The 21493-nt window shown below is 43.2% G+C and overlaps 1 protein-coding gene across 1 annotated transcript; it reads left to right on the top strand.

Moving 5' to 3' along the window:
• The first annotated feature begins 3664 nt into the window (after positions 1–3664).
• SPINK1 (serine peptidase inhibitor Kazal type 1) lies at positions 3665–10371 on the top strand. Its single transcript, XM_036241983.1, has 4 exons — positions 3665–3719; positions 4434–4468; positions 6292–6398; positions 10326–10371. Exons 1-4 carry the CDS (start codon positions 3665–3667, stop codon positions 10369–10371), a joined length of 243 nt encoding a protein of 80 aa, XP_036097876.1.
• The last annotated feature ends 11122 nt before the right edge of the window (positions 10372–21493 follow it).

Genomic DNA, 21493 nt, shown 5'->3' on the forward strand with positions numbered 1-21493 from the left:
TTTTGTTGTGAATGATCAAAACAGCAGTATAGCCCAGCCAGTGTGTCTCAGTGAATTGAGCATCATCCCATGGACTGAGAGGTCCTGGTTCGATTCCTGGTCAGGGCATATGCCTGGGTTGTGGGCTTGATTTCCCAGTGGGGGGTATGCAGCAGGAGGCCAATCAATGTTCTCGCTCATTAATGTTTCTATCTCTCTTTCCTTCTCCCTTCCTTTCTCTCTAAAATCAATTAAGGGAGAAAATATTTTTTAAAAACAGTAATTAGGACATAGTAATTTTGAAGTACCTATATGATGTCCAAACTGTCAAGCGGGCACTTAATATCTGGTCCGAAGATCAGAGGAGAGATCTAGGATGGAGATACATATTTTGGAGATATATATCACTTATACGATGTGAATGAATGAGCTCGCTTAAGGAAAATGAAAGGTGAGGCATGAATAGGGCCCAGAGCCAATACTTGAGAAACTCCAAGTCTTTACACAGTAGAGGGAAAAGAATCAATAAAGAGGGTGGAGAGGACATGAGGATGGAGAAGATTGAGGAGAGGTAGGGGACTGCATAGTCCTGAGACCCAAGGAAAGAGATGATATTGAGTGTGATCGAGGGTGAAGAATATTAGAAGCCACGTGCTCTGAAAGAATCTGCAAGGAATGAATCAACCTGAATTGGTGACCTAAACAAAAACAAGATCAGTAGAGTAGTAAAGAAGAAAGCTAGAATGTGAAGGTTGAAGCATAAATGGAAGATGGGAGAAGTAGTCATATATGCAAGCAGTTTCTTCAGTGACTTACATTTTATACTCAGGTATGCTCAAATGTCACAGAAGCCCAGAATGAGCTAAGGAAGTTTTCCAATAAGAAACAACATTCAAACTGAGTCCTAAACTCTTAGGAAGAATTTATTCAAGTGTAAGCATAAAGAGGAGCATTCTGGTTAGATGAAACAGCATTATAAATACTGAAAAAATAACAATAAAAATAATATTGGTGGTCTGGTTGTTGTGGCTCAGTGGTTGGGCATCAACCCATGCACCAAGAGGCCGCCGGTTTGATTCCCAGTCAGGACACATGTCCAGGTTGTGGGCCTGATCCCCAGTGGGGGGCATGCAGGAAGCGGCCAATTGATGTTCTCCCCCATCAATTTTTCTATCTCTCTGTCCCTCTCACTTCCTCTCTCTCTAAAGTCAACAAAAGAAAAAAGAATAATAATAATAGTAATGGGCCCAGTAGATTGAGCATCAGCCCATGGACTGAGAGGTCCCTGTTTGATTCCTGGTCAGGGCACATGCCCAGGTTGCAGACTCAATCCCCAGTAGGGGGCATGCAGGAGGCAACCAATTGATGTTTCTCTCACATTGATGTTTCTATCCCCCTCCCCTTTTCCTTTTCTCTCTATCTAAAAAAATCAGTAAAAATATATTTTAAAAAAATAAAGGAGGGAATCAGTGGGGAGGGGGGAGGAGAAACATCTGTAACAAAAAAATTAATTAATAAAAAAAAATAATAGCAATGGGTAATATTTCCAAGTGTTTGCCAGGTGCTAGAGACTGTTATCAAAGCTTTACAGGTTTCGATTCACCTAAGCTGCAAAATCGGCTTCTTCTACTTTCATCATCATCTCTTGGTTGGACTATTACAATAGGCTAGCAGCTGGTTTCCCTGCTGCTGCACTTCCTTCTGCTTTGTTCTCCTAGAGCAGATAAAGGGACCTTTTAGAGCAAACACCGCATCTTCTCATTCCTCTGCCATAACTCTCCAACGGCTGTCCCTTTGGTCAAAAAGCAAAGGCCTTTCTTATCGAGCCCCCCTCCCCCACTGCGTCCCTTATCTTACCACCTGTTTCTCTCCATCCCTTTGCACCAGTCATCCTGGGTATTTCTCCAACATCTCAAGCAAGTTTCTGCCTCGGAGCCTTTGCACTTGCTATTGCCTCTCTCTGTCTGGGGTGCTTGTTCTTAGATACTCCCTTGGTGCAAATGCCTCACTTCCTTCATGTCTGTTCAAATGCCACTGATCAGCAAGACCTTCTCTGGCCCATCTACAAGAACCATCTCCCAAATCCTCCAGCACGTTTATCCTCTCTATCAAGGTTCTCCATGATATGTATCACAATCTGACATACTTCATAATTATTTATTTTTATTGCCTATCTCCCCATCTAAAATTCAATGGAAGCCCCATGAGGGTAGAGACTGTGGTTGCTATTCACTGATATATCCCCCGAGATGAGTACAGCTCTTGATATATGTGGAGATCTGGGATTTTACCCTTCTTGGAAGCTAACAAGTCAGCCTGCCACGGTGGAATGGATGCTGGCAGGAGACACAAACTCTTGGGTCAGAGAAAAGGGACTTAATTATTGAACAGCAGTAGTCAGAGTGTCAATGATCGTTCTGGTTCCCCAAGCCCCCATTTCCACAGGGTGACGTGAAAAGGACCCGCTGGTACCTGAACAGAAGTGCAGTGTGTGACAAGAGCCGGATGCCAGCTTTAAAAACCCCGACTGCTTTTAAAGGGGCACCATGCCTACCTAAGCTTTGCCCTGGAAGGAGACAGAATCTTTATTACACTGAACATATACAAACGTCCCCTTCATTCCAAAGGGGACACTATTCTACTCTCCAAGGTCATTTGTTATACAAACACTCTTATTTTTAAAAATATGTTTTTACTGATTTCAGAAGAGGAAGGGAGAGGAAGAGACAGAAACAATGACGAGAGAGAAACATTGATTGCTGTCTCCTGTAAGCCCCCGACTAGGAATCGAGCCCACAATCAGGGCATGTACCCTGACCGGAACCAAACCAGCAACCTTTCCATACAGGGGACGGCATTCAACCAGCCTCAGTTTGTAGCACCAGCCAGGCTACAAACACTCGAGAAAAGGGCTGAAACACAGGCAGTTGGTGCCTCTGCTCACAAAACACACAAACAGGAGAAAGGGAATTGTTTCCCAGTGACACCTGGTAGACACAGCACACTTTTTTGAATGAGAGGTCAACACTTTGAGTTAGGTACTATTATTAGTCCAGGTCTCAGATGAATAAATAGAGATGCAGCAAAAGTAAACTGCATCTCCAGTACCACAGAGCCAGCCAGTGTCCCTGGCAAGCGCACACACACCTCAAGGCACTGAGTCCTCCCTGTCTCTCGCTTGTCCCTCTACCAGCTGCTTTAGGCTTTGTGAAAGGGTGACACTGAAAGAGAGGAAAGATAAAAAAGGGAAAAGCTGAAGAAAAGTAAGAAAAAATGGAAAGGGTTTCTTAAAATAGCCACGCCTGTTCGGATATCCAGAACTACAGAGTGCAAGGGACCAGAAGGAAAAAAATGAGGCTGTGGAAAAGAAAGTCCTCCCCAAAGTCACAGCAGCGGCTACGGAGAGAACCAGCCGCCTGACGACCAGAACTCTTTTCCTGACCCGGCTGCACATGTCAGGCCCAGGGCATTGCTGTCCCCTTTCCTACACAGGTGGCATTGCCCGAACCTGGGGGCCAGGCTCCACCACGCAGTCAATCAATAACCAAGGAGCCCCGTGACACGGGGCAGCAGGTGGGGCCCGGGCTGCCATCCTGCCCATATAACCCTCCAGTCCAAGGGCTCTGACAAGAAGTGGTAAGTTCGGTCTGGTGTTCAGCTGAGCTCTGCACACAAAACTTCAGCCATGAAGATAACAGTCACCTTGCTTCTCGGTGCCTTGGCCCTGTTGAGTTTATCTGGTAGGTGTCTTTGCACGTTTTTCTGATTTGAATCAAACCTTTTGACTTGTGGCTTCACTGGGCCCATTGCCTTCCAGACTTAAGACAGAGCCTAGTCTTGAACAGAACTTTTGGTCCCAATGAGACAAAATGAAATCAATGGATGAGGATTATAGAAAGAGGCATTTTAATATAGAATGAAGGAAAACATATTTTATTAACATTACTTACAAAAGGAGACTTACATGTAATTGCAAAAGTTAGTTTTGACCTGGTTACTGCTAGTGGTGGTTCCCAGCTAGCCACGTGAACTTCCCCAGCAAACTGAGCTGAAGATACGTGTAATTCCGATGTCACTAATAGTGAGATCACAGGCCTAAGTGACTGGTTGTGGGAATGTCAGCGAGTATCCGGAAGATATCTGCCCAATGCCTAACACCTTTCAGCACATCATTTCTATCTTCAAGGAATTGGGTCAATGTTTCTGAAACACCAAATTGAGATACTTTGGTCATAATCACATTTTTGCTTAATGTTTTGAGGTTTCGGCAGGCAGGGTGTGAGCGGACACCAGTGAAACATCCTTGAGAGAACGAAGACATAAGAAAGAGTAGGGTGTGGAAGGGGCCAGCAAAGAAGTCACAGTCTCACAGGGCAGGAGAGAATTCTGACTAGAATGGACCTAGCTTCTCCCATTCAGGACCCAACTTCACCCGTCCCATTTATGTTTTCTAGGTAACCACGCGAGAGCTGAGGTCCTGGGAACAAAGGTAAAGGCAACCTTGTAGTCTCTTATTTCTCAGGCTAGAGCTCTTTGGTCCACCCCAAGCACTCTAGTCACCTTTCAGCTCAGCCTGAAGTCCAGAGGAGGAGCAGGGAGCCAGCCAGGCTTAACCTAGACAATGCAGAGACTAACAGCAGCTCCCCCCACGGGGCTCTTGCAGAAGGACAAAGTCACTGCTTGCAGAAGGACAAAGTCACTGCTATGCAGACGGTTTCTATGTAGTCACATGACGCTCGCTGTGGAGGGATTTTATACGTGCCAGGGCTATCTGGAAGGACAGAGACGTGGGTGGAAGCCTTCTTAACTTCTCTCCAAATAGCCTTTGCTCCTTATATGCCCCCCGTTGGCCTCCTGTTTCCCACACACCAAGGTGGCGCTCTAATTCATAATGAACAGAGGAATATCATACACTAGCTTCTTCCTCTAGAAAAACCGTTCTGTATACAATTATCTAAAAATGTTCTACATCGATATCTAAAAATATTCTGTCTGAAGGAAAAAGTGTCTTTCTTCTCACTACATTCCTATCTAGTGAGCAAGCAGATAGAGTACATAGTGAATAAATTATTACATCGGTGATTGATGAGTGGTCTAAAGAAGTTCTGATACCATTAGGAACCTACCCTAGTTCGAGCGATTGTGGAAAGTGCCCCTAAGTACGTGAGATGTATTTTGAGCCATGAAGGGTAGCGGGGTGTTAGTGAAATGTAACTGGTGAGGAGAAGAGGTAGGGCGAATATCAATATCGTTCATCTTACCACAAGAGACACAAAACGTCTAGATTTTCAAAAATAATTGTCAATCTTCTTTTCTCCCTATCACATATCTGGTATGATTATATACAGAGGGGTGCGTGTGCATGTGCATGTGTGTGTATGTTGATAGAAAAGAATATTTATTGTGTTGAGCTAAATCCTAGGACCTACACTGGCTGGATTTGAATCCTGGATCCAGAAATTAATAGCCGTGTGGCCACAGGTAATTTAATCTCTTTGTGTCTCACTCTCTTCATCAGAAATAGAGTGTATAGAATAGCTGTGGGTTTTTAATTGAATCATAAGTAAAAAGTACTTGGGACAGCCTCTGGCCTGTAACAGTCATTCAACAGTTACTAGTACTTATTCACATAGAGGGAATCGGCCATGCAAAGACTCCACGGGTGGAAGGCGTGTAGTGTCTTCAAGTGACTAAGCGAATGGACTACACACAGGGGTGGGGAACCTTCTTTCTGCCAAGGGCCATTTGGATATTTATAACATCATTTGCGGGCCATAGAAAACACTCAACTTAAAAATTAGCCTGCAAAATTAGCCTGCAAAATTAGCCAGGCTGATTTGGTGAGGTGTGTGATGTTAGCTGGTCTTAGCTTACATGGCTTGCTGGCCGGGCTTTCCCCACCCCTGGAGGTGCGCGAGGAACAGCATGCCCCATGGTGGCTGACCTGAGAGGAGCCAGCACCTACAGTAATTATAAACTTGAACATGATCTCACTCACCTTATTAAAACCTCATAAAACCATGATGAGATACATGGTTTCCTTCCCATTTTGCAGATAAAGTGACTGAGGTTCAGAGACACCAAGCGAGTTACTAATGTCAAACAACTTGTAAATGGCATAGGCATTATTTTGAACCAGGCTTCTGACTCCAAGTCTTTCATTCTTTCTCTTTGGACACTCAGTCTCGCTCTCCCAATCCCACTCATGTTTCCTTCTGTGAGCGGAGCCACTCCAGGGTGGTAAAAACCATTTGGGATATTTTGTTGTACACTCAAAGCGTGGAAAATGATTCTGCTCAATTCCATGTCCAGGCTGTATGTAACACCAATGTGAACGGATGTACCAAGATCTATAACCCCGTCTGTGGAACTGATGGACGGACTTATTCTAACGAGTGCCAGTTATGTATGGAAAATAAGTGAGTACAAATTTAAATTTCTTGCAAAATATATTTGAAGGTAGTTCTCTTCAAATTTTCATATATCTTATTCCTTGAAGTGCCAATCAAATATCAATATCATCCATTTTACCACAAGAGACACAAAACATCTAGTTTTTCAAAAATAATTGTCAATCTTTTTTTCTCCCTATCATATGTCTGGTATGATTATAGAGAGAGGGGTGCGTGTGCGTGTATATGTTGATAGAAAAGAATATCTATTGTGTGCAAAGCACTTAATATTCACAAAGAGTCTCTGAGGTAAATAATACTAAGCCCGTTTTACCCACGAAGAAACTGAGACGCAGTTACTCTACATAACTTGCTGAAGATCACCCAGTAGTAAGTGGCAGAACTCTTTCCAACACACTTCAAAGTCAGGTACCAGGCTAAGGATTTGTGAGATTCAGAAGACAATCCTACCAGCTTTGTCTCTCAACTCGCTTACATGCAACACGAACAGTGTGGCCAATGGACGTCTCAGCACAGTGAGCTGACAGCAGACAATTATAAACAATGAATTATGCCTGCTAGGCCTTGGGAAAATCAGAGGATTTCTCAGTGCCTAAAAGAAGGACAGAAATAAGAAGGGGGAAAAAAATAACAAAAGAGAGACAGGAATTAATAATATAGTGAAACATAAAATATGTTGAGAACAATGGAACAGAGGAGGAAAGGTGTTTGAATGGTTCTCTTATATATTTAAAAAACAAAACAAAAACACTTGTATAATAAAAAGCCATGCTTTCACAGCAAAATAGTATATAGTCTGGGTTTTTAAAAAGCTCATACACCCAAAATACTCTTCCATTTAAAATATTCTGGGGGAGCCCTGGCCAGTTTTGCTCAGTGGTTAGAGTGTTGGCCCGCAGACCAGAGAGTCCCAGGATCGGTTCCCACTAAGGGCACGTACCTCGGTTGCAGTTTGTCCCCGGCCCCAGCTGGGGTCATGTGGGTGGTAACCAGTCTATGTGTCTCTGTGACATGGACATTTCTCTCTCTCTCTTCCCCCCTCACTTCCTCCCACTCTGTCTGAAGATAAATGCAAAAATGTCCTCGGGTGAGGACAAAAAAATAAATAAAAATAAAAATTCTAGGTGATAATGATTGTGTTTACTAAAACCTCAAATATGAATTATGAAGATTAGGTGACCAAAACATTTTTGTAACACTTTTATTTATGGACATGAGAGCCAGCCTCACTGAAACTCATTTTCTAAAGTGATTATAGGTCAGCGATGGGAACCGCACTCAAACACTCAGAAAAACAGATTTGCCACAGATTTTGTATCTTGCTCAGCTACCGAACACTTAACATGTGCCGAGCATCATGCTGGTCTCCTCTGCTTTTCTTGTGATTATGAATAAGAGGAAATAGATCATGAGCACAAATAAAGTAGCTGTTTGCAACTTGTGACAGATGCCACCAAATGAGCTGTGAGCAAACTGCTACAGGAGTGAGGAAAAGACACAGATGTCTTCTTACTGACAGAGTCAGGAAAGGATTCATGAAAAGGATGGTACTTAAACGGGGCTCTAAATGTTGGTAGCATCACAAAAGTATTTCAGGTTAAACAAAGGTGTAAAGTGATCAAAGCAAGAGGTTCCACAAGTGACCCAGAAAACTCAGTCACTGTGGAACTGACCTGGCATTAAAACTTTGATTTAGGCTCAAAGGACTACATACATTTCCATTATTCCACTGTGCAAATTCTCTGGAGCATGAACCCTCTTCTCGGTTTGCTTTAAATCATCTCAGAAAGTTCTCAGTGTTGAACAAGGATTGTGGAAATAGGTCCTCAGGGAGACAAGATCTAATATCCTCAAGTTTTAGGCCCAAAACATTAGATGTTGGCTTTGTGGTGAATTTATTTCCACTTTAAAGACTTACAAGAGGTGCTGGCTTGTCCTGTGCACCAAAAGGTCACCAGTTTGATTCCCAGCCAGGGCAGATATCCAAGTTGCGGGTTCGAGCCCTGGTCAGGGTGTGTATGGGAGGCAACTGGTCACTGTTTTACTCTCTCCCTCTCTTTTCCTCTCTAAAATCAATAAAAACATATTTATTAAAAAGACTTGTAAGAGGAACTCGAAACCACTTGTTAATTTTCTCATGACCTACATTGTTGACATTAAGAGCAAACACCACAGTTCCATCCAAGGGGAGGAGACAGCAATAGAACAGCCTTGAGACTTGGGAAATGTTCAAGGGCCAAGACCAAAAGGCCCAATATTTAGAGTGAAACATATCAGAAAAACAAGAGCACAGACCTGGGGCACCCGCCCTATTCCCTTACCATTAAAAACCTACCAGTCCTGCTTGCTCTTTGTATTCTTTAAAAAAAAAAAAATTATATATATATGCAAATATGAGAGGAACATTTGATTGCCAGAAAATGTTAACTTCTCTTCCTGTATTTTTCCAATAAGAAAACAGGTCTACAGAGAAAATGTGGCTTTCTCAAATGCAACTTCTTTTCAGATGTACCATACTGCCTTTCTCTCTCTTGCGCATTAAAAGCACCAGACAAATGCATCGTTTACTTAACCACTTAACCCCTAGTTGTTGGATTTTGTGATGGGTTCACAAACAAGGGCTTTTATCTCCTTGATCACTGTGGGCTTGGCAGATACGTTAGGTAAGGACCTTTTCCTACTTCGCCTATGTCTTCTTCGGGACTCTGTACTGGCACATTCTTTTCAGCACCTCCAGTAGAACTTTCTGCAATGACGGACGTGCTCTGTGTCCGTGCTATCCAACACGAAAGCCGCTAGCCACGCCATTGGCACTTACAATGTGGCTAATGCAACGGAGAAACTGAATTTTGATAGCAACTAGCTTTAACTGATTTAAATGTAAATAGCTGTGTGTGGATAGTGTCTACTACACTGGACAGTGTCGCTAGAGAAAAAGAAGCCAACTTGAGTGCTCTGTTTAGATGTTTGTGTTTGTGTATGCTAATCAGAAATAAGTATTATGAGAGGTTAATGATTATGGAACAAGGAAGCATCAAAAACTCCTAAAATGAGGAACCAGCAAGGTCCAGACAAATAAATGCATCAGGACATATGAAAGTCAGATGTCCTCAAGTAATAGAGAAAGAGAAGACTTTTTATAAGCCAGTATATTCAAGGAGAGGATAGGTAGAAGAATGAGTGATCTGGAAACAATCTCACACAAACAAATGAAAGGTCTTAGAAATATTTAGCTTAGAGAAGAGGAAATGGACTGGGAAAGGTGGTGTAGGGAAGCAGAAACATTTTTGTCTGGAGGAGAGGATGCTTGGAGCTGGCAGGTGTCATATGGAACACAGAGGTGACTTTCTTTTATGAGAACTCACAAATATGAACCCCCAGAGTTCTAAGGGAAGAGATCAACCAGTTCAAAGGTCTGCACTAGCCTTGGAAATATGAGAATTGGGACAAAGACATCAGGAGCAAAAAAAAGCAACACTGAATTAGAGATTAATTTTAGAGCTTCACTGTAATTTCACAGCAGATCTGTAAGGACAACATTTTTTCTTTTCATTATATCCCTAGTATATGTAATAGTTCTCAATCAATATTTGATGAATTAATGAATAAATGAATGGAAGAAAGAGAAATGGGGATAAATCTCAAATCGCTCCAGGTAGCTCAGGTGGTTAGAGTGTCAACCTGATATGCCAAGGTTGCGGGTTCAATTCCCAGTTAGGTAGGGCGCATACATGAAGCAACCAATAAATGCATAAATAAGTGGAACAACAAAATCGATGTTTCTCTGTCTCTCTTTCTTCCTCTCTCTAAAATAAGTAAATTTTTAAAAATCTATTTTAAATAAAGCTAATTTTTTTTCACTGTTTTACTCCCATAGTCACAATTTTTTGTCAGCCAAGTTAAAGATTTTTTTTTTTTTAATCTCTTCTACAGGATGCGTGAGATTCCTGTCCTAATTAAGAAACAAGGGCCTTGCTGAAAACCAACGTTCTGAAATCCTGTAAGGTCACCATGAGGCCAGGCTGCCTGATTGTTGAATAAAATGCATCTAGATACTCCCTGTGGCTCCTGTATGCTTTATTCTCAGCGGCGTGTTTGGTTATAGCAGGGACAGAGAACCAAGTTTATAAAAACCCAGTAATCCTGTCATTTCAGACAGGGTTTCCTTCGTGGTTCTTTTTCCTTCCTCATCTTCCTCACATTCTGAGCACACTCTCAAGAACTGTGACTGCAGATTCTGGTGCCAGGACCCAGCAGCTCCTCAATACATTTAGAGTTAGACTAGCATTTTCAGAAACAGTTGCAAAACTAGTCCAGAAACATGTTACCCATCACCTTTCACTACTGAAATAATCCCTTTAGGTTTCCTTGGGATTTAAGTGAGCATCTATTGTGCCCAGCACTGGTCTAAGTACACATCTGTAAGATTTGAAAGAACTGTCTCTCTGGTAGAAAATCAGCCCAGATTTTCCCTCTGTCTCAGAGTGTAGATTTCAGGAGAGACCCAATTTTCTCAGAGACTCTGTATCATTGAGGAAGCCCAGAAAGTTACATTTTCTCAGCTATGCTGCAGAGCAGCCCCTGCGTCCAGCCCTAATTCTTCCCCAGCAGAGGCGATGTCCCACTGGTGAGTGAGGTGAACAGCAGTGCTATAAATCTCTGTTTTCGCTGGCACCAGAGGTGTGGATGGAGGGCTTCATAGAGCTTGACTTAAAGATCAGCTTCATAGGGCCTGAGGGATTTGGGCTGAGATAACCAGAGGGGAAACAAAAACCTGATTCTGAATTAATTTGAGGAATGGTCTCTTTTACCACGAAACCCATCCCCAAGAGATGATCTGTCGAGAAAGAGACTGTAAATCAAATGAAATGATCGTGAGGACTCTTTGTAGTTCACTCTGCTTCACATGTCAGCCACAATAATAACCCTGGAAGGTTATCTCTATCTCGTGAGTAAACTTAGAAAAGCTAAGCAACATGACTCATATTAGCGGCAGATAAGATGGCAGAGTTAGGCTTTGAATCCAGGGCTGACTCCCAATGTAACGCTTCCTCGTCTCAAGCGCAATCGCCTCCGGTGGATTATTCCTCGTCTATTTCCTCTGTAGGAGCTTTAGGTAAGATCCTTATATTAAGAGGCCCATATGTTTATATTCAGAGACAGCAAGTAAGAGCGAAATAAATAATTGCCTCCAAAAGAAGTATTAATAATTTCTGAAAACAGAAAGGAAAAGCAATTTAATTCCTGAGCTTATATAAAGAACTAACCTAGAATGGAGAAATAGACAGAGGGCTAAATGAACTTGAGATGCATCAGGTTCCCTGATATATTGTGGGGAATAAATCACATAGCAACCCAGATATAGCCAATCAAAAGCTGTCCCAGGTCTGCAAAAGACTGACACTGAAGTGTAGGCTAATTTCTTCTGATGTGCAGAATACATTTCTTGAGGTTTAAATCTGACCACTAGAGGATGCTGTGGTCTGCCAAGTCACTCAGACAAACCAGCGCGGACCAGCTCACCAGATAACATGCTAACAGATGTTATGGATGCAAGATGGCTTCCAACATCTTGTCTGTGATGCTAGAGGACACTTGAAGGGCACCCCTAATATGAAGAAAATGTGCCATGGTGAACAGAATTTGAAACATTGAATGCTAGAAACAATCATGTCTAAACTGGACCATTTCACAGGTCTGGAGGGAAAAGTTGTGGAGATTATAGGCAGAAGCAATGCATAAACCCAGATGGTCTGCCTCTAATGGTTCTGCACTCTCTCTGACCCATTAAAAGATAAACTGAGGCAACTCATATTTCTGCCTGGCCGCATTTTTGAGGGGCCCAATGTGACTGTTGCCAAGCCAAGTTCTCAGGACACAAAAGAGGACAAATCAGAAGGAAACAGCTATCCCTGGGAGAAAAACGATCAACAACCAACAGATGCCTGAGAGCAAATTCACAAGTCACAGTTCAGAGATCTAACTCTTACATGTTTTATTTGTTTGTTTGTTTGTTCCATCTATCAACCTGAATTTGGAAAGGAAGGAACAAAGTGAAATGTACCTTCCTGTCTCAACCAGGCACCACAGATAGAGACAGAGTCCAGAGGCGGGAGAGCTGACTTTGGTAACACTTCTTACTCTTTGCCAGCATCTGCCAGTTTTCCCAGGATCCTGTCTGCAGGCTTTGTAGCAAGTTCTATTGGGTCTCATCCAAGTCACCAAAAACTGAAGAACAAAAAATAATGTTTCCTGTACCCTTATGGTGAAAGATTAGTTGAGAGGTGCCTTTTTCTCCAAGGTACAAGTCAGAGAATTTCTCAAAGTTTCAGTTTCCTTATAGCTAATAGGAGGTTACTAATAACAATTCCCTCTTAGGGCAATCAGCACAATGCCTGCCATACAGTAATTACTCAAGAAGTACTCGCCATCATTATGTTATTGTTACTGTTATTAATCATCTCGTTAACTTCTGAGGGCACTAAAACATTCCCCCCATAGGAGGGTAATAATTCATCGTATTATTGAGCCGCCAGAGATTCCTCAACTGGGTAGAAGATTGAACTAAAAAGTCTCTGCTTTTAACTGTAAAAAAAAAAAAAAAATGCAGAATTATAAACCATACCCTCAAAGTAGGAACTCGGAAGTAGTGGCCGAGTTTGTGGACTGAGAAGGGTTTTGTGGTCCTGGTAGCATACAGGGTAGTAAAGCCAGTTCCCACCAGGGTCCTCATCTCTGGGTGAAGATGAGGACTGCAATCCTCAAAGGCAGGCCCAGACAACTGCAGCTAATTCCAAGAGGGCGTGGTTCCAGGGACCTCCGATTTCTCTCCACTTTCCTTTATTGGTCTCAGAGTATTTGAAATATGAAACTATTGGAAGGAAATAGTATACCGAGAATATTTTGTCCCATTGGAAGAGTAAACTTGTTTGAAATTACATGTTTTTTCAATGAACTATACTGAGCCTCCTGAGAAATAGGAACATAAACACTATTAAACTTTTATTTTCATTTCTCTGATGGAAATACCATTATATCCCCTATAAACCTTCGCTTACTCCAACAAGGTAAAAATAAACTGTATCTGCAAAATAAAGGAGATGGGTACACTAAAAGGTGCCAAGCTCTTACTATTCAAAGCTTAGGTCTGCCAACAACTTCCTTTGTCTTCCTTCCTTGTTTAAGCAGTAGCTAAGTTTTAGCTAAAAATAAGGAATGTGTAGAAAAAATGATGTTCAAAAAAAGGAATAATATAGTTTGCTTTTAAACACGTCAATATTAACTAAAAAGCCAACAAACAACAACAAAAAGGCTGGTCGTGGTCATAGGTAACCTACTCCACACATTATGTGTGTAGTCCATGAATACAGAGTGTAAAATATAATTAATTGGTTTTGGCTTTTTATTGTTCCCTGTTGAAGGATGAAGAAGGAAAAAGAGACTAACCTGGGAATTAGGAGTCACCAGGGGAAGAGTTGTGCTAGACATAGAAACAAAATAGTAAACACAAAGAGAAAACTGGAAGGAAGGAAGGAAGGAAGGAAGGAAGGAAGGAAGGAAGGAAGGAAGGAAGGAAGGAAGGAAGGAAGGAAGGAAGGAAGGAAAACACATACACGCAGAAGTTAGAGGGATAAAAAGCAGAAAGAATCATGTGTACTATAAAACAAACAAATGAAATGAAAAACAGAAAGATAAGCACCTGAACAGAAAAAGAATGAGAAACAGAGAAAGAAAGTAAAAATTTAGTATATTTTATAGTGAATATGACTCTGGAAGACCATAATCAAAGTAAGTTATATTTTGAACAGCGCGTGCTAAATTTCAGTTTCTTTAAAAGCCCGTTTATTTACTCAAACTCGATGTGCTTTTCTTTAAAATTTACAACTATATTTTCTGAAATAAAATTTTTTAGAGTTCTAGAGACCTTTGAAACGTTCCAGAAGTGGCTTACTAAAAATCACTGCCAAACTTCAAAGATGCATATCAGCTCCAGAAGAGAGTTTGTGAGTGAAGAAGAATCCAGATGATGAAAACGACCCTGTATGAGCAATTCTGTGTGCCAGACCCCACCTACATCAAGGCAGGGCAGCACCATCAGCATAACTGCGTCTCCCAGTCTCTGCGCAGCTCCACGGTGGGGATGCAACGCAGCAGCAGCAGCAGCAGCAGCAGCAGCAGCAGCACAGGGTTAGGAGCTCCTGCATCCCCGCCCCAGCACGATGCCGGTCCAGCAGCAGCGGCAGCTCTGCTCGCAGACAGCTGGCAAGAGGAGCAAGCCAGGCACCTGTCCAGCTTCCAGTTCCTAGGTAACACCCGCCTTTCTTTTGTTCCTTCCGCCCTTCTGAGACCACTATCACCAGTTCCCTGCATTAAATCCCTCTTCGAACTGTGCAGAGTGGTCTCTGATTTCTGGGCACGCCACTAACTGACACACACACGAACCCAAGATTTAGAAAATGGGGGAAAAACAATTTTCCAATGCTGTCTGCTCTTTCTAGTCACTATTTCCTACTCTGGTCTGGTAACTGTTCGGGGAATAGAGCTGATCATCTCAGCCAGGGAAACATGATGGTGTAGCAGGAAAACAGTTGTGTGATCTTGGGCAATTAAAATGACCTTTCAGGGCAAATTTCCTTCAAAATGCAATAACGAATATGAGGCTGCCCTCCCCCACCCACACACACTCACACCCAAAATTGAGATAATTATGTAAATTGCAATACACAAGTCATTTGCTTATGAAATTAAATGGTTTTATAATTTAAAAAACAAAAAAACAAACCAAACTTAAATCGATAGGAGACATGAGGCTATTTGACCGCTAGAAGGAATTGAAGTTTCTGTCTACTGTCCTTTTATCTTTCTGCTCCAATCTCTCTCTCCCTCTCCCCCCACCCCCTCCCCACTTAACTCTACCTCTTTGTATTCTTTCTCCTCTTTTCTTTACTCATGCTTCCTCCCTCTATTAGAGATCCATCAGCAGAAAGACATAGTTCAGTGTCTATAACTAAAATCCTAATTTACTAGACTTTATCAGTGTTATCCATTGAATATCCCCCTGCCATGTAAAAAAACAAAAAACAGAAGTTTCAAAGTTCGTAAAACTGCAATTCAGATAGCATTTAATTCACTTGGAACTGCACCAGGCATAGGTACTTAAACACAAAGCTTGGAAACTCTGAGGCGGATGCCTAAGCAACATCCGGGTCCAGGCGGAGGGTGAAGGTTCAGGGTGCTGTCCAGGGATGCAGCTGTGCTGACATGTCCTAGAACAGGAGTACCCTCCCTTGCTCTGATGAACAGAACCCTCTGAAGAGGAGAGCAAAGGGGGTAAGAAGTCAAGAGCATGCTGGGTCTGTGAGCCAGTACAAAGAGAGATGCCAAGTCTGAGGAAGAAGAATGTGGAAGATGCTGCCTTCTCCTCATCCACAGAGCCCTACCCCCACCACTACCCATACTTGTACCCCTGACAGCTACTGCTATCAGGGAGCCTTGTGTGGGTCCAAAGTGCCCAGATCCTCAGCCGCCCCAGGCTCGTCCACAGAACTGCTACAGATCCCAAGCTTAATGAAGCAAATGTCCTGAGCCTGGAGGACCCCTGAATGCACTGCTCCTTCCATTCAACCGATGAAATCCTGAACACACTGGAATGGGAGAAAGGGCCACAATCCATGGAAAAAGAAAACCCAACCATCAGTGAGACAGGGTCACGGGACTGGGGATTGATGCTTTTGGTGAAACTGGCACTGAGCACAGGGCTTCTCAGGAGTCAGAGGAGAGGAACGGGTAAGGGATGGGGAACTACCTCAGCATCAGGGCAAGTTCTCTTCAGGGAAAGACGATCACTCTTCTCAACGATATAGTCCCTGGGCCGGGTGCCTCGCTCATTTCGCAGCCCTGCCACCGCCTCCAAATCCTGTCCCAGTGTAACTTGTGCCCGGACTTCACTCACCCCAACCATCCTCTGACCTTGCCTGTTCCCGTTTTCACCCCAGTTGGCTAGAGGTCTGCTGCAAGACAGTGACGCATGTCACCTCTACCAATGGTGTCCATGAGAACTGAAATGGGTATTTTGCCCACCCGACTAAGAAGGAGAAAGCTTGTGAATTGGTGATTTTGAAAAGCTACACGGAGTTTTCATCTCAGACATTCAAAGAGTCAAAAGCCAGAGGTTACTTACCTGATAGAAAGTACTTTCAACCAAATATCCCTGAGAGAGCCTGGCCTCAACGATGTTAATTTCCAAAAAGCGGTGTGATCAGACCTACTCTAAGGAAACTGTGTGGGATGCTGGCATACCTTATTTCATTGCGCTGCGCTTTATTGTGCTTTACAGATGTGTGTGTGTGTGTGTGTGTGTGTGTGTGCGCGCGCGCGCGCTCAAAAGAATTACTACTCGCTTTATTGCGATATTCGCTTCATCGCTGTAGTCCAGAACAGAGGCAGCAGTATCTCTGCGGTATGCCTGACTCTGCTACTGGGGCTGGCAGAGACCAAGGTTGGAACAGAAGGCCAAGACCCCCAACATTGAGGCAGCACCTGACTTCTTTACAGATCATTAGCTGGAGGTCAGTTTCAGGTGACAGGCAAGGAACTTTGGAAAAACTCACCACTGTAACAGGACTCTTTTGTGTTTTATTAATTTTTTTTTCTTTATTGATTTTAGAGAGAGAGAGAAAGGGAGAGGGAAAGAGAGATAGAAACATCGATGAGAGAGAACATGGATTGGCTGCCTCCTGCATGCTCCCCACTGGGGATCAGGCCCACAACCTGGGCATGTGCCCTGACCTTGGTGCATGGGTCGACGCTCAACCACTGAGCCACACCAGCTGGGCTTATTAATTTATTTTTGTTACAGATGTCCCCCCCCCCCCTTGACACTCTCTCCCGATTGTAAGAGGATTCTTTTAGCAATGAGAAGGTCAGTGCTTTGGTCCCAGGAGAGGAAATTGTGAGCTTTCCTAGAAGGGATGGGAGAAGGAGCAGGTAACTCTCCCTTCTCCACTCTGAGCCACGTGTCCTGGACAGCCCTGTACTGCCTGAGATGAAGTTCCTCTTGGAACCCAGAAAACCCAGGTGGGGACGCCTGGTGCTCTTTAGGATGCCCAGCGGGGCCCTGTCACCAGCCTAGGAGTTTTCTGTGTAATTATCTACCCATCCTTTCAAAATAAAGGGGATTTCAGGGGTCCCATCTTTTTCATTCCTTGGAAAGGAAAACGGAGGATTGGGCATCGGATAGAAACATCTGCCTCTGTCCTCCTCAACTTCTGATTTCTGCTCTTTGACAGCCAAGTCCCCTTGAAAACCAAAAAGTACAGAGGGGTATACAATGCAGTTTCTCCCCATGATGCCTTCACATTACAGAAACCAGTCAGGCATGCTCCAGGACAGTCGTTTGAAATTAGCTTTGAGTGTACAAGGTTTGCTACGATTTGTTGTTCCCCCTGACCTGGGAGAGCCACAGGTGTAAGGGGCGACAAAGACACAACTGGCTGGAGGGTGTAAAGAAGGGACAGAGCAAAAACAAATCGAACGGTAGGGTAGGATGCTCAGATCATACCCACATCAAGACCATTTTAAGGTTCCCTTCCTTCCATCCCAACGAAGTTCCTCAATCTTCCCTGCCAAGTCCCAGGTTAACCTAGACACTCGCCCATCCCAGGTTCTAAGTCTTGTAATGACCTGTTTATCCTGCTGTGTTCTCAGTATTTCTAGTTGCATGTAACTGCTGCCCCAGGCAGACCAGGTGTAAGACATGTCCATCCGTTCTCCCAGATCAACTTCATTTAAATACCCATGCCCTCCTGGCTGCAAGCAAGAGGGGTTTTGTTTGTTTATTTGTTTAAATTGATGTTTCAGGGAAACTGGGACAGAGTCATTTCTAAGGCAGAGCACTGCATTCGAAGCCACTGGGGAAGAATGATTGATGAGCTAAGGTTTGCTTTTCACCAAATGTAACCAAAGGAGCCTGCATGAGGCGTTGCCACCTTTCTCAGCAGGCAGTCAATGGGAAGTATATTTGACTGGAACAAGAGAAAGCTATTTAAGTGACCTCCTTTATTTTAGTAGTAATACTAGGCCACGGATTTATCAGGTCTTCTACATAAAACCTGGAATTTTTTAAGTTAGGAAGCAAATACAAAATTACTAACTTTCACCACTTAAACCAGGGATGATGCATGTATTGGAGCATATGAGCATTTTTTGTAATCAGAAATACTGATGCTCAGGCTTAAAAGATTCCTTCAATATGAATGGGAGAGGCTGACGGAAAGGCTTCTTCCTGAAGATGTGTCTAACGTTTCCTCTATGACCATCTGGGCCCTGCAGCACACCTGCCTGTTAGTTTAACTTGTTCTTGCCACGTCTGCCTACCTTGACGTCCTGACTAGCCTTGCTCTCCCTGCCCTGTTCACCTGAGGTTCCCTTCTCACATGCTTAATTGTAGGCAACTCTGTCCCATTTCAGAGAACACATCCCCAGTGCTCTCTACTGCACTGTCCTTGAGGTCTCTCCTTTGAGTAAGGGCTGGCAGAGAATCACACCAGTGCCCATGCAGGGAGAGTTGTGAGGCAGGAGGATGGGAAAGGCAGAGCTTGGCTGTTTATAAACTCCATTACATAAACAGACTCTGTAGGGCACCTGCACTGTACTTCCTTGAAGAATAATCACATCCTACAATTGGCCAACAGTGAACATTGTTACTGGACCGGGTACAGAGGCTAGGAGCATCCCCCAGCCCTCAAAAATTCAACTGAGCACTCCTATTTGATGAGAACCATGGAGCAGGTCCTCAGGAGACAAGTGGAGGAGACAGGAGATTCCACTTCCTTTCCTACCTCTTCTAGCTCCTGCTTTACTCATGTGAGCAAAGAAAGGGTTAAGGGGTCTGAAATAAAACCCAGGCTTCTGCTATATTTCTCTATGACTCCAGCCATGCTGAGACTGGGAGTCACGGAAGAATGGGGAGCAGGCACTAGAGGTGCCCAGAAAACTTCATCCCTCCTAACTCCACTTGAGTTGATGTGTTGCCCATGGTAGGCTATGACCTATAGGAACCATCCAGTAGTTGGGGCCCTTAGAAGGGACAGTAGAGAAGGGAACCCAGACAGCTCACACAATCTAGTGAACAAACAAGCAAACACACAAACATCTCAGCCCCAAAGGTCAAATTCAGAGAGATCTGGTTATGCTATTGGGAGGGAGAGACATTCAATATGCAATAGAAGTATCTTACATTCAATAAAGTCTAAAGGAGAGAGTTTGATAATCTCTAAATATTCTTCCCTGGAGAAGGAACTCATAAAACTTGATTTCTCAACTACAGGTCCCAATACTAGTGTTGTGGAAAACTTGCTGAGAATTTTATAGGAACTTCTAGCCACAAGAATAAAGCATATGGCTTACTTCATACTTGACAAAAAGGTTCCTTTGAGAAAATGACACTAGGAATGTTGAGCCCTCAGAGGTCAGTCCTACCTGCCTGAAAAGCATCATGAAGCTTCTCAAGAAGTCCTCTCCAAGGCTCAGTCCCTTATACTTAAGTATAATGCATGAAAGCCCCTCCTAGAAAATTCAGACGAGCTAAAACACAAGAAAGCACTGTCTCAGCCTCAAATCCACCCTTCAATCTTTGATTTATGGAATTAGGGCTAAAGCTATGCCAACCCAGTTGCTGCTTGACCAGCCAACCAATGAGGCAGGGGGAGAGGGAGGATGCTAAAGGAGACTAGAAGACTTAGGAGGAAGAAGGGAATTTTTCTTCCCCCTTTGCATCCTGCGGGCTTAAGGTTCCTGTGAGTATCACTCCAGCAACACTAGGAATGGGCGGGAGATGGGATGGTTCAGAAAGAATCAGTGGAGGGGAATAAAAGGAGGAAAAGCAAAAAACATAGAGAAAAATGTTACAGACACTTTGTTCTTTCCCCTAAATACTTTTGCGTATATTTACAAGGACAATTTCTTTCATAACAGGAGTTCAATTCTCAAAATCAGGAAGCAAGCATTTATATAATTATCTCTAATCTAGTTACTTTATTCAAATATTGCCAATGATGCCATTTCTGTCCCTTAGGGCAAGCGGTTTGGTTTGGTTTGGTTTGGTTTGGTTTGGTTCCCCAGGATCCAAACCAAGATTCCACAGCATTTAATAATCATGTCTGTAATCATCTTTAATCTAGAATATTTTCTCAGTCCTACTTTGCCTCTTACTACCTTGATGTTTTTGAAGCGTGTAGGCCAGGTATTTTGTAGAGTGTGCCTCATTTTGGGTTTGTCTGCTGTTTCCTCATGGATTTGGCAGAAATACGGCGGAAGTGATGTTCTTTCCAGTGCATTGTGTTGAGAGGTACGTGCTTTCTTTCTTATACTCTTGGTGCTAACATTAATCAGTTGATTAAAGAGATATCAACCAGCTCTCTTCACTGTGAAGGTGCTGTTTCCTTAGTGATTAATAGGAACTTTGTGGGGAAATAGGCTGAAAATCTAAATACCCTTCCTCCTCAAACTTTTACTCATTTAGCATACATTGATGATTCATGCCTAAAAATATGATGATGATGTTTGCTAAATAACAATTTTCCAAATGATGGCTCATGCCTTTTATAATTATTAGTTGGCATTTCCCTGTTAGAGATTGTCCTTCTCCCCACTTATTCCATTTTATTTGCTTGTTTGTTTGTAACAGTGAAGACTCGTGGATTCTAATTTTATTCCATGGGGTATATTCCACGACTACCATCGTTCATTTCGATGCTCCAGCATTCTCATATTTTGCTAGTGGGAGTCCTTTCGAGCTGGTGCCACTGACTTCTGACTGTTTCCATCATTCTTTGAATACTGCTTTACTTTCTGACAGGGCCAGACGGTCCGGGCTCCTCTTGTACTTTGCTGCCTCGGCCCCGGAATCCGCCGCTTCTCATTTCTCCAAGGAGCCCTGGTTTTTGGTTTTGTTTTCTCTTTCACTGAAGCATGGTATCTAGAATTCATGATCTGGATACTGGTGCGTCATAGGCGCTGTCAGCAGACTGAGCTAGCGAGCATGTGTAAGTATTTTCTCTGTCCGCTACAGCTCACCTCCAGCTTGTATCTCTACAAGCAAT

The sequence above is a fragment of the Molossus molossus genome, unplaced genomic scaffold (assembly GCF_014108415.1).
Source record: "Molossus molossus isolate mMolMol1 unplaced genomic scaffold, mMolMol1.p scaffold_m16_p_4, whole genome shotgun sequence".
Lineage (NCBI taxonomy): Eukaryota > Metazoa > Chordata > Mammalia > Chiroptera > Molossidae > Molossus > Molossus molossus.

Bases quoted from the DNA above. Each gene is read 5' to 3' on its own strand.
- SPINK1 (XM_036241983.1), top strand. From the start codon at position 3,665: ATGAAGATAACAGTCACCTTGCTTCTCGGTGCCTTGGCCCTGTTGAGT. The intron at 4,469-6,291 runs GTAAAGGCAACC...TTCCATGTCCAG, and splicing joins CTGAGGTCCTGGGAACAAAG to GCTGTATGTAACACCAATGT. The intron at 6,399-10,325 runs GTGAGTACAAAT...TCTCTTCTACAG, and splicing joins CAGTTATGTATGGAAAATAA to GATGCGTGAGATTCCTGTCC.